We start from the raw sequence: 12,322 nt of genomic DNA, 5'->3' as shown, positions 1-12,322 counted from the left end.
GGACTGTTGTGGTTTTAGGCAGAGCTCACTACCACCTTCTCAATGGCAACTAGGGACAGGCAGTAAATACTAGCCCAGCCACCAACACCTATGTTCCATGAATATAAAAACAAGGAAACAGGTTCAGCCATATCCCATAGGGTGGTGAACATTTTTATTCATTCACAGGATGTGGGCACCATAGAGCCATACAGCACGGAAACAGATCCTTCGGTCCAACTCGCCTGTGCCGATCAGACATCTTGAATTGGTCCAGTCCTATGTGCCAGCACTTGGCCCATATCCATCTCAACCCTTCCTATTCATGCACCCATTCAGTTGCCTTTTAAATGTAATTGTACTCACCTCTACCACTTCATCTTCCGTATACACACCACTCTCTGTGTGAAAAGGTTTCCCCTCAGGTCTCTTTTTTAAAACTTTCCCCTCTCACCTTAAACCTATTGCCCTCTAGTTTTGGACTCCCCTCCCCTGGGAAAATGACCTTGGTTATTCACCCTATTCATGCCCCTCATGATTTTATAAACCTCTCTGAGGTCATCCCTCAGCCTCTGACTATGAGAGTGAAACGATGTTTCATGAACCTGCTAGTGATTTTCCAGGATGTTACTAGATTAAGAGGAACCAGTGACACGGTGTATTTGGATTTTCTGAGTGCTTTCTATAGGGCCTGAACTTTGGAGATTGCTAAGTAAAATTTAGAATGCGTGGGACAGGTGGAAATACATTGGGATGGATTAGGGATTGGCTCATGGAAGAAAATTGAGAATCAAAATAAATGGATCGTTTTCAGGTTGGGGCACTGCAAGGCTGCTTCTGAGCTTGGCTCCTTGCCCATCTCTGACCTGGGCACAGTAGCTTGGGCAACCACCCCCTCCTCCCACAACCTAATCTGAACACTGGGGTCCTGCCCCTCACCTGATCACAATGGACATGCATCTGCCCTTTGACCTGAGCATTGTGGCACTTCCCCTGACCAAATGGGTCCTTTGAGCCCCAGGCCCTGATGTATAGCTCCCCCGTTCCTGGCCTTGTTTGGGGCCCAACTATTCTCCGTCCTCATGGGATTGATGTAAACAGACGTCCTGGGAGTTTGGATGGGCTGAATGCAGGGTCAAGAACAGTTGGCCTAGAATGTGGTTAACAGTGAGATTGACAACATTGGTCGGAGGAACTGAAGTACAGAGTGTTAAGAGATTAGGATTGACGTGCAAAAGCACTTGGGTGCCTTGTTCAAATCTTGCTAAAGCTAACATGCACAGTGCAGTCAGAAGTTAAGAAGGAAAACAGCATTTTGGCCTTTATGACAAGACTATTGGAGTTTAAGAGCAAAGACATCTCGCTTCAGTTGTACAGAGCCTTGATGAAACCACACCTGGAGCGTCGTGTGCAGTTTTCATCCCTTTATCCAAGAAAGGAAAGATTTTCTGTGGACAGGAGGGAGGTCAGAATGGTAATTTCGGGTATTTTGAAACTGTCTGATGAGAACAGATTGAGGAGACTCGGCCTGTATTCAATAAAGGCGAAAGTGAGGACTGCAGATGCCGGAGATCAGAGTCTAGATTAGAGTGGTGCTGGTAAAGCACAGCAGGTCAGGCAGCATCTGAGGAGCAGGAAAATCAACGTTTTGGGCAGAAGAATTCCTGATAAAGGGCTTTTGCCCAAAACGTCAATTTTCCTGCTCCTTGACCTGCAGTGCTTTACCAGCACCACTATAATCTAGACTGTATTCAATAAAGCCCAGAAGAAGAGGTGATTGCATTGTAACTTGCAAACTTCTTAAAAGGCTAGACTCAGGATGTTTCCCTGCACTCGAGAGGGAGTGGGGAGAAGGGGTGTTTTAAAGCCAGGGAACACAGTCTTAAGAAGCAAGTCATTTAGGAAGGGAGTGAAGAGAAATCTCTTCAAACAGAGATTACTGAATCAATGGATTCATTGGATTGAATCTTTATCTCAAAGAACTGTGGAAGTTGAGTCACGCAGTATGTTCAAGACAGAGATTGAGAGATCTTTAGCTATTAATGGTATCAAAGAATATGGGGTTAGCAGAAGATAGGATCTTTTGAGATAGATGGTCAACCATCATCATGGAGGGAATGTGAAGTCGTAGTGGTGTTATCACTGGACTGTTCATCCAGAGACTCAGGTTCATCCAGAGACCCATCATGGCAGATGGTAGAATTTGAATTCAGTAAAAAAAAAACCTGGCATTAAGTGTCTTATGATGACAATGCAACCATTGTTGGGAAAAAACCCCACCTGGTTCACTAATGCCCTTTATGGAAAGGAACTGCCAAGCTTACCTGGTCGGAGCTACATGTGACTCCAGACCGACAGCAATCTGGTTGATTCTCAAACTGCCCTCTGGGCAGTGAGGGATGGGCCATAGATGCTGGCTCAGCCAGTGACACCAACATCCCATGAACGAATAATAGCGGAGGTTGTTGAATAGTCAACTCTTGCTCCTATGGTCTTAGTTGCCTGGTTTTTCTTTAGATTAGACGACCTACAGTGTGGAAACAGGCCCTTAGGCCCAACAAGTCCACACCGACCCTCCGAAAGTAATCCACCCAGACCCATTTCCCTCTGACCTGTGTACCTAGCACTACGGGCAATTTAGCATTGCCAATTCGCCTAAGCTGCACACCTTTAGACTGTGGGAGGAAACCAGAGCACCCAGAGGAAACCCACGCAGACACGGGGAGAATGTGCAAACTCCACACAGACAGTCGCCTGAGGCTGGAATCAAACCTGGGTCCCCTGGTGCTGTGAGGCAGCAGTGCTAACCACTGAGCCACCGTGCCACCCCTGTCACCTTTTCGATATTATAAGTGTGAATCCATCGTGGGATAATCATGTCACAAAACAGCTGACTGAAATTCATCTCCTGCCTGATTAAGTTAGCCTAACTCCATAAAATTCCAACACCCACCCCCCTCCCTCCCCCACCCCCACACCTTTCCCCAAATGTGGCATTTTACTGTCCCTTCCCACCTCCTCACCATCTAACCACAAACCGGTAACATTTAAACTCATGACAATTTGTTCAAATGTATTATTTTAAATGTGAGTTGACTCAAGTGAGGCACAGACGTCTGGCCATGTTGTGAACTTTGCTGGTCTCTGCAGGGGACAGGACAGTGTGATTAGTGCACCTACCCTGGACTACGTACGTTACACCAACATCTCTGATATGAACACAGAGTGCTGGTGCCACATGCTGGCCAGGTCAGGTATGTGCAACTTTTAAAGAGAGATTCTGAGACTGCTCTACCAAATTGTCAAAGAATGTGATAATCGTGGCTAAGAATTTATATCATGTAGGAGTATAGTTACACTAATGTGATAGGTAAGTAAACAGACCAAAAATTCTGAGAATTTAAGTCAAATCACATCACAGGCCATTTGGTGTAAATAGCAAATATATTGAGGGGATTCTGACAGACAGGATCTACATGCATTTGGAAAGGCAAGGACTCCTTTGCAATAGTCAGCATAGCTTTGTGCATGGGAAAGCATGTCTTATGAATTTGATTGATCTTTTTGAAGGGTATCAAGAAAGTAAATGAGGACAGTGCAGTAGACATTGTCTACATAGACTTCAGCAAGGTCTTTGACAAGATATTGCAAAGTTAAATCTCATGGGATCCAGGGAGAGCTAGCCAATTGGAATCAGTGTGGAATCCACTATTATTCGTCATTTATATAAATGATTTGGATGAGAATTTGGGGGCTGTGGTTAGCAAGTTTGCAGATGGCACCAAGATTGACAGTGAAGAAGGCTATCTGGGAATACAACGAGATCTTGATCAACTGGGCCAGTGGGCTGAGGAATGGCAGACGGAGTTTAATTTAGATAAATGAGAGGTGTTGATTTTGGTAGGTCAGACCATGGCGGGACTTACACAGTCAATGGTAAGACTTGGGGAGTGTGAAAGATCAAAGAGATTTAGGAGTACAGGTTCATAGCTCCATGCAAATGGAGTCACAGGTAGACAGGGCGGTGAAGAAGGCTTTCAGCATGCTCGCTCTCATCAGTTGGAGCACTGAGTATGGGAGTTGGGATGTCTTGTACAAGACCTTGGTGAGGCCACATTTGGAGTACTGTGTGCAGTTCTGATCACAATATTATTAATCTAGAAAGAGAGCAGAAAAGCTTTGCTAGGATGCTACGTGGACTGGAAGGTTTGAGTTATAAGGAGAGGTTGGATAGACTGTGACTTATTTCCCTGGAGCATAAGAGACTGAGGGGAATACTTATAGAGATCTACAAAACCATGAGAGGCATAGATCATCAACAGCCTTTCACCATGGTAGGGAAGTCTCAAACTAGAGGGCACAGGGCAGAGAGGAGAGATACAAAAGGATCCAGAGGGCAAGTTTTTTCATGCAGAGCATGAGAATGGGCACCCAGAGGTAATGGTGGAGATGAATATAATTCCGTCATTTAAGAAACATTTGGGCAGGTACATGGATGGGATAGGTATGGAGGGATATGGACCAGTTTAATTGTGAAAACTGGGCACCATGGACAAGTTGGGCTGAAGGACCTGTTTCTGTATTGTAAACCTCTCTGATTCTAAGAACTATAAGTAATAAATGTTCCAGGAGCAGTTGAATTTAGCATAAAGTTTCAAAGGACGATAACATAACATCGTTATTCAGGTTAGTCCAAATGTGACTCAAATACAACATCGAAATCCCAACAGCACTTAACTGGTCTGGATTTTGTGGGGCTAGAGAGTTCTTGTTCACCATTTGGAGAATTGGCAGGGAGCCACTGCCACATCTATGGGAGAGAATCAAAAGGCACATAAGTGGTCACCTTTGACTCTTTCCCCTGCGATTGAGGACCCCTAAAGCAAATGCCCCAACCCCTGAGGGCTGGTGGCGATGCATTTAGTGTCACCATCAGTGGGGGTGGAAGCTGAGGGCAGCCCCTGTATCCATCAGCAATGTCATTCGCACTCAGAGCGAACGAGGACAGACCGGGATAATGATGAGAATGTCAGGGATCAGGGGGCACATGGGTAGGAGACCAGGGCAGGATTCAGCATTTGGCAATCCTCCCTCTCATTTTTGCTGGTTCCGCTGGTGAAGCACAGAATACCTAATAACAGTCCCACCCAGGAGGCATTTTGGTCAGACAGACCAGGACAGGACTTGCAGTTAATGGTAGGCCCAGAGGAGTGGTGTCGAACTGAGAGACCTAGGGGTGCAGGTACATAGTTGCTTGAAAGTGGTGTCACAGATAGACAGGGTGGATTAAGTTACATTTGGCACATCTACCTTTACTGATCAGATCAGTGAGTACAGGGGTTGGAATGTCATGTTACAGCCGTACTGGACACTGGTAAAACCACAGTTGCAGTACTGTATACAATTCTGGTCACCCTGCTACAGGAAGGATGTTATTAAACTGGACAGGGTTCAATAAAGATTTGCAAGGATATTACCGAGACGAGAAGGTTTGCGTTACAAGGAGAGAGTGGATAGGCTAGGATATTTTTTCCTGAAGCGTAGGAGGGTGAGAGATTACTTTACAGAGTTTTATAAAATCATGAGGGGCACACAAAAGCTGCATGGGAAAGGTCTTTTCCTCAGGGGAGTGGAGTACAAAACCAGAGGACATAAGTTTAAGGTGAGAGGGGAAAGATTGAAAAGGTTCTCAAGGGACAACTTTTTCATGCAGTGGGTGGTGCATGTATGGAAATGAGCTGCCAGAGGAAGTGGTGGAAGCGGGTACAATTACAGCATTTGGTCAGGTTCATGAATAGGAAAGGTTTAGCCGGATATGGGCCAAACACAGTCAAATGGCACTAGTTCAATTGAGGAATCCTGGTTGGCATGGAGAAGTTGGACCGAAGGGCCTGCTTCCATGCTGGATGACTCTGAGTTGTATTCAGAGAGCTGACTTTGGGTCTGAGTTTGCAACATATGTAGCTGTGCCATCTCAAAGCTCCCTTGACCCCATGGAGGATGGTCAACAATTGACTTTCTGAACGGGAATGAAGACAGACGGCAAGTTCGTAAAAGGCATGTTTACTTTTCAATTTTATTCAAAACTAGTTCCACATACACAGGCCAATTTTAGTGTCCTATCAACACCTGACTATAATCAGCACCTAGGAGCATCAAGCTCAACATCCAGATGCATGGGGAAGCCCAACAATCTTTCTTAAGACTAGCTGTCAGCCATTTAAAAACAAAGACTAAAAAGAGACTTCTTTCAAATTCAACATTGTCAATTATGTAATCCGATTACAATTTGTCACTGACTATTTGCCAGTGACAACAGACAGAGATATTTTACCAATTCAATTGGAGGACTGTTATCTGAATAAATAATGTTTTTAATAAAAAAATCCTTCATCCAGAATACTTAATAACAAAAGCAATTCTGCTGCCTGGAGTATTTTTGTAAACAATAAATCCTCCTGATGATGATGATGATATCAAACAGCAACATTCCTAACTAGCAGTGTGGATTAAAACTGATTTTCCATTTTATAAGTTCAGAACACATCATTCTAAGAACATCCTAAAAGGTACCATCAATTCTCAACGCAACTAGTGTAACATTTAGTCTCAACGATTCGGTTTAAATATTAATTAAGATTCAATTCCATAAATTAGTTCCGAAAACTTCAAATTCCCCTCAACACCCTGTACCTCTACTCCATGTTTGATTTTCAAGGTGTTTTTAAAAAAAAATGAGACAAAGTTGCTTTCTGTAAGATTGGTCATAATCAAGTGAGATGGTTTTTCACAGAAGAAGCTGTGATACTGTCTTTAAAATCACCGTGCAGAACTGATCTAGCTTTTGACACAAAAAGTCCTTGGCATCAGTCTTATGCTTGAGTTTACTCTTTCCTTGCATGTCATGGCAGATAACAGCTCAGTGGGTATAATTACCAATACATATGTTCAGTAACATGTATGTGTACCCTTGTTGGGGACTGATGATTCAGCTTGGCTTTTGTAATAACCAAAATGGGGATCCCTCTCCAGACCAGGGGCATCCCTCAGAATAAGGCTTCATTAGGTCAGACCTGAAGTGGCTAGCTTACTGAGTACATGCACTACCTTCTGAAGGTCAGATAAACCAACTGGCAATGCATCTGAATGGGATCCAGAAAGCCGAGGACAGTTTGTGTCACTGTTGCTTGAGTGAACATTCCCAACAAGCTTGGTCCAAGAAGTAATGATGTGTGAGAGTGAGCATGTGGCGTGTGTGTATTCTTTTTATGGTGAGCATGTGCTCAAAGGCCAGTGATGGTTCCCTTGAGCTGGAGAGGGATGTCATTTGCTCAGAGAAGGAACCAGCTGCATACACTTGTAATCCAATATATTATGCACCAAAAGGAAACCCTGGATAGACAAACCAATATTCTGGTGCTTGTGACCAATGGTAAAAAAACAGCAACAACTGACTGGATCACAGAGCTGGATCAAGAGGATCAAACTTGCAACAAGGAGGCATACCACGATGTCTAAGGATATGTCCCAATTCAAAAAGATTCCAATATACAAACTCCTAATCCTTGCCTCTATTCTTCCTGGCTTCTGTCCAGTTCTTTACTGGTTGTGGAATAACCAAAACACAAGACTTCTGGGAACGCCGAGAAGAGAAAACAAACAGCGGGGTTCGGAGAGAGAAATTCCATGTGGGATCAAAAAGGAGAAACACGGTCTTCAATAGGGAATGCTCCTACATGGCTCAGTAATTGGCTGGTTTGCCTATGGAGCATACGTCTGCTGGTTTATGTCCTTTTTCTTAAAGTGCATAGACAAAGTTTCAACCCTCGTTCAGTTCCTTTGTGGTTTTCTTGGCCTGAGAATCCCACATCCCTCGCTTGGAGTGAAAATAATGGTAGAAGTTCCTGAGGCGCAATCGTTCAACCTCCAGGCCGCTCTGAAGAACCCTGGGAGATGGAAACACAAAGGGTTTCATTATGTCTTTGGAATTAATCTGTCTCATTGTCGCCCATTTGCAGACAATGAATGATGGTGCCTAAGAATTCTTTTAAATCGCACTGCTCCCTAAAATGCTGTCACCATTGCCTCAGTTTTAAAATGTCCTATCTTAGTGCATTATCTTGAGATTATACTCTCTAGATTCCTTTCCTTTGGTGAAGGGTCTACTCACATGCTCCATCTTCTGCAGCCTCTGCTCATGCTCTCTCCTCCCATTGTTTGTAGTTTTACGCTCTTCTGCTGCCTTCCTCCCTGCCTTGGTCACTATTCTTCCCTCTTGTCTCATATTTGCTTTCAGTCTCAGAGTCAATCCTGACCCTCATACACACACACTCTCAGCCACATTTAAAACATATTCTCTCTTGCTGCACCAATGCTGATGCCCACTCTTGCTCACTGTTACTCTGGACCTTTGCTGGCCCACAATTCTTGACCTAGGCCAATGTCATTGGCTTCATTCTCTCCATGTGTGTCTCTTCCCAGATGCTGTTAGTTCTTTATCCCTCTGTGGACAGTACTGCCCCCTTTCCATGTTTTAATGCCAATACGTATCCTCCAAACAAAACACTTTCTCTCTAGGCACTACTTATCCACCCTCCCTCTCTCTTCCGATGCTGCTAGCATACACGCTCTCTTTCTCCCTCTGGAGAATGATGCTTCTCTTGTTGCTTCTGCCGACGGGCTCAAGTCGCCGAGTAACAAAACAAATCATCATAGGAACAGTGAGAAAGGAGATGACTATTTATCTCTTCAATGACGATGAGATCCTGGCTGACCTGTGAGCTCATTCCCTACACTTGCCTTGGCCCCATGGCCCTTTGAAATCTTTGAACAAAAATCTAGCCATCTCAGATATAAAATTACCTATCACTGCAAAATCAACTTCCACTTGCATATGAAAATTCCAATCTTATCCCAAAGTTTTCATGAGAAACAGCTTCTCGGTTTCAGACCTGAATGACTTGGCTCTCACCATACAGCTATGTACCATAATGCTCGAGTGCCCAATCAGTAGAAATAGGTTACTCTAAACTGTTTTATTAGTTTCTCTTAATATCTTGAAACACTGATCAGGTCACCTCTCTAATTCCCGATGAATGTAACCTGTTTTATACACTTGTTGTGAATTTGCAGTCCTCGTGACTTTGCCTCTGGTAAATCTATAGTACATTCCTTCTGATGCCAGTATATCCTTTTATAAGAGTTGCGCCCCAGAACTCAACACTGTGTTCTAGTTTAAGGGCTTTGCAGATCTGTAGTATTATATCTAACCTGTTGTGTTCTAATTTCTAGATTAAAAAAAGGTCAACATTCCATAATGTATCCCTAAATTTCTGCAGTTCTCCACTTTTACTAGCTCTTTGCCACTATAAATATCCCATTGGATCACTTGTTTAGGTCTGTATATGCCCTCCCACTTACTGTCATACAGTATAGAAACAGACCTTTTGTTTGTGCTGACCAGATGTCCCAATCTGACCTATTCCCATTTGCCAGCACTTGGCCCACGTCCCTTTCCTTTCCAAAATCCAAACCTTTTCTATTCATATACCCCTCCAGATGCCCTTTAAATGCTGTAATTGTACCAGCCTCCATCACTTCCTAAGGCAGCTCATTCCATACATGCACCACCCTCTGCATGAAAAAAATAACCCCTCAGGTTCCTTTTATGTCCTTTCCCCTCTCACCCTAAATCTATGCCCTCGAGTTCTGGAATCCCCCACCCCAGGGAAAAGACCTTGTCTTTTCACCCTATCACCCTCATGATTTTATAAACCTCTACAAGGTCACCCCTCAGCCTCTGATGCTCTGGGGTAAAAAAGTGCCAGTCTATTTGGCCTCTCCCTATAATTCAAGCCCTCCAATCCCAGAAACATCCTTGCAAATCTTTTCTGCCCCTGATAAGTTTCACAACATCTTTCCAGTAGAATGATGACCATAATTGTATGCAGTATTCTAAAGGTGGCCTCCCCAATGTCCAGTGCTGCCGCAACAAGACCTCCCACATTTGCCTGAGTTAAAAGTTTATTGCCATAAATTATCCCATTCACTTAATTTATCATTTTTTTTGTAATTGTAATACTTCCATCTACACTGTCACCATTTATTGCAATATTGCCAAACTTGGATATGTGGCTTTATCTAAGCAGTTAATAAATATTGTGAAAAGTTGAGACAGATGTTGTTGGACAGTTCTAATCACCCTCCAATCAGTTAGAGTGTCTGCCCATTATCCCAACTCTGGTTCCCGCCTCTCAGTTAGTTTCTTAATGAGGTCAATAATATTTCTTCAAATGAGAGTTTCACCTTTAGCAAACTTTATTGAATGCCCTCTGAAAGTCCACTTAATATCCACGTGCATTCTCCTGCCCACTACTTTATGACTGTGAAAATGCCTGTCTCAATCATGGTGAAGCTATGGAAGATTATTCTTGGCTTCCTTGGCTTTAGAGTTAGATCCCTAGAAAGGGACAATTTGTTCTATTGAATTCGAACAACAATGACACAAACCAATAAAAAGTGAAAAATATCAAATCTCAGCACAATATGGAAGAAGCAAACCCATTTTCTCCTCCAATGTTACCTGTCCAGTAGCTCCCAATCCTCTCCACCCCATCGATCTCGGAACTCCTCAGTGTTCATTCCTCCGATCTTGTCGAAATCACTTTTAAAGATACCAAACAGCCCAAATCCATTTACTTCCCAGTACCCTTGAGGATGTATTGGAAGAAAAGAAAGAGTCAGTGTATGGGACACTCACCTTTGTAAACACAAACTGCTCAAAGAAAACCCATGAACCCATAACTATAACTAGTACACTATCAGCAGAGGACTTCAGGCCTGGCTGATCCTAGTCCGCCAGTGCCCTCGGTCAACCAGGTGGCAACAAGTGAGCAATAAAAGCTCTTTCCTATATTCAATCATGGGACGTGGGTATCCCTGGATGGCCAGCATTTATTGCCCAACCTAGTTGTGCTAAAAGGTGGTGGCGAACTGCCTTCTTGTACCATTGCTGTTCCTGTTATCCCTATTTGTCAAGTAGACCTTCTATTTTTGTTTATTCCGTTGAAGGTTTAGACAACAATAAAGATTCTATAAATGCCTTTAGTCCCATGATGCCTCACTCATCCTGTGTGGAAACCAAGACCAAAGTGATCCTGCCCTACCCCAGTATCCACATAAGCATCTTTAAACAGAAGTCATTGGATGGCCATCAACACGGGTACCTTCAATCATCACCACCCGCCCCCCCCACCACCAATATAGATGAGGAAACCATAGTAGGATCCACTACATTTTGTTGGGCTGGCTGTCACATCAGGCCTTTCCCATTGGGTTACGGCTGGATAAACATTCTCAAAGCTCATTGCCGGAGACTTCATTTCAAGCTTTGAAAATAACTGAACTCATGCCATTCCCCCTTACATCTTTAGTCATTACCACAGGCATAAAGGTTAGATGATACCAAATGGAGATCACGAGGCAACACAGCAATGAAATCATTAAGTTAATTGGAAAAGTGCGTGAAGGCATTCTTCCCCACGACTGTGTCTAATCCTGTGACACTGAAAGAGCTTCAGAAAAGTGGGCCTTTTACTTTAGCAATGTCTTCTGCCAACCAGCAATTAAAGCCATGAGACCCCTGATCTGTCTATTAATTCGAGAGTTGCAGGGCGCAACAGGAAGGTGGGAAAGTGTAGGGCAATAATCAGTGATCCTGTAAAACTGTTGCCTCACTGTAATGTGTAATGTAACAATTCTGCAGCTGGAATAAACACTACGTTACAAAGTGGCAGATCAAAGGATCATCAATCAACTATATCAACTTCTGTCGCTGGTGAACAATACTCTTGCTTTAGCAGAAATATTCCAAATTTGAAACATTACACTCAATCTAATAGGTGGGCTTAATGTGTCCTTGGGCTAATTTCCAGCATCATCCCTCAATTGTGGCATGACCAGTAAGCTAGGCCAGCTCTGTTTTCCACACATTCAGTTCCTATGGAGACAAGATGTCTAATTACAGCAAGAACACAAACACATTCATGTATTATTATGGGTTGGTAAAAGGATGACCGTAAGGGCTGTTATGATCACTAGGCCATGTAATAAGTTGAGTCATGGAGGATTTCCACCAGCCAGGTCCTGATTGACTGTGAATGTGGTCACCACAATCAGTCTCAGAAAATATGGCATGGCTGGGATATTGTAAGAGTAAAACTAAGTCTCTTGATAGGAGCAAGTGGAAGACTGCAGCTGCTGGAGATCAGAGTTAAGAGTGTAGTACTGGAAAAGCACCGCAGGTTAGGCAGCATCCGAGGAGCAGGAGGATTGACGTTTCGTG

The 12,322-nt window shown here is 43.6% G+C and overlaps 1 protein-coding gene across 4 annotated transcripts in view; it reads right to left on the bottom strand.

Annotated features, from left to right (window-relative positions):
* Window positions 1-6,419: 6,419 nt before the first annotated feature.
* The window catches only part of b4galnt4a (beta-1,4-N-acetyl-galactosaminyl transferase 4a), a 691,590-nt gene continuing 685,687 nt past the window's right edge, over window positions 6,420-12,322 (bottom strand). For all 4 annotated transcript variants that reach the window (XM_060838421.1, XM_060838422.1, XM_060838423.1 and 1 more), the window contains 2 exons: window positions 10,562-10,688; window positions 6,420-7,925 (listed from right to left, as the gene is read on the bottom strand). In XM_060838421.1, coding sequence (XP_060694404.1) covers window positions 7,799-7,925; window positions 10,562-10,688 — 254 coding nt within the window. In that variant the 3' untranslated portion in view covers window positions 6,420-7,798. The remainder of the gene's footprint in view (window positions 7,926-10,561; window positions 10,689-12,322) is intronic.

The sequence above is a fragment of the Hemiscyllium ocellatum genome, chromosome 18 (genome assembly GCF_020745735.1).
Source record: "Hemiscyllium ocellatum isolate sHemOce1 chromosome 18, sHemOce1.pat.X.cur, whole genome shotgun sequence".
NCBI classification, from domain to species: Eukaryota; Metazoa; Chordata; class Chondrichthyes; order Orectolobiformes; family Hemiscylliidae; genus Hemiscyllium; species Hemiscyllium ocellatum.
Note: the sequence above shows the minus strand (reverse complement) of the source record. Positions and strands in the feature narration are given on the sequence as shown.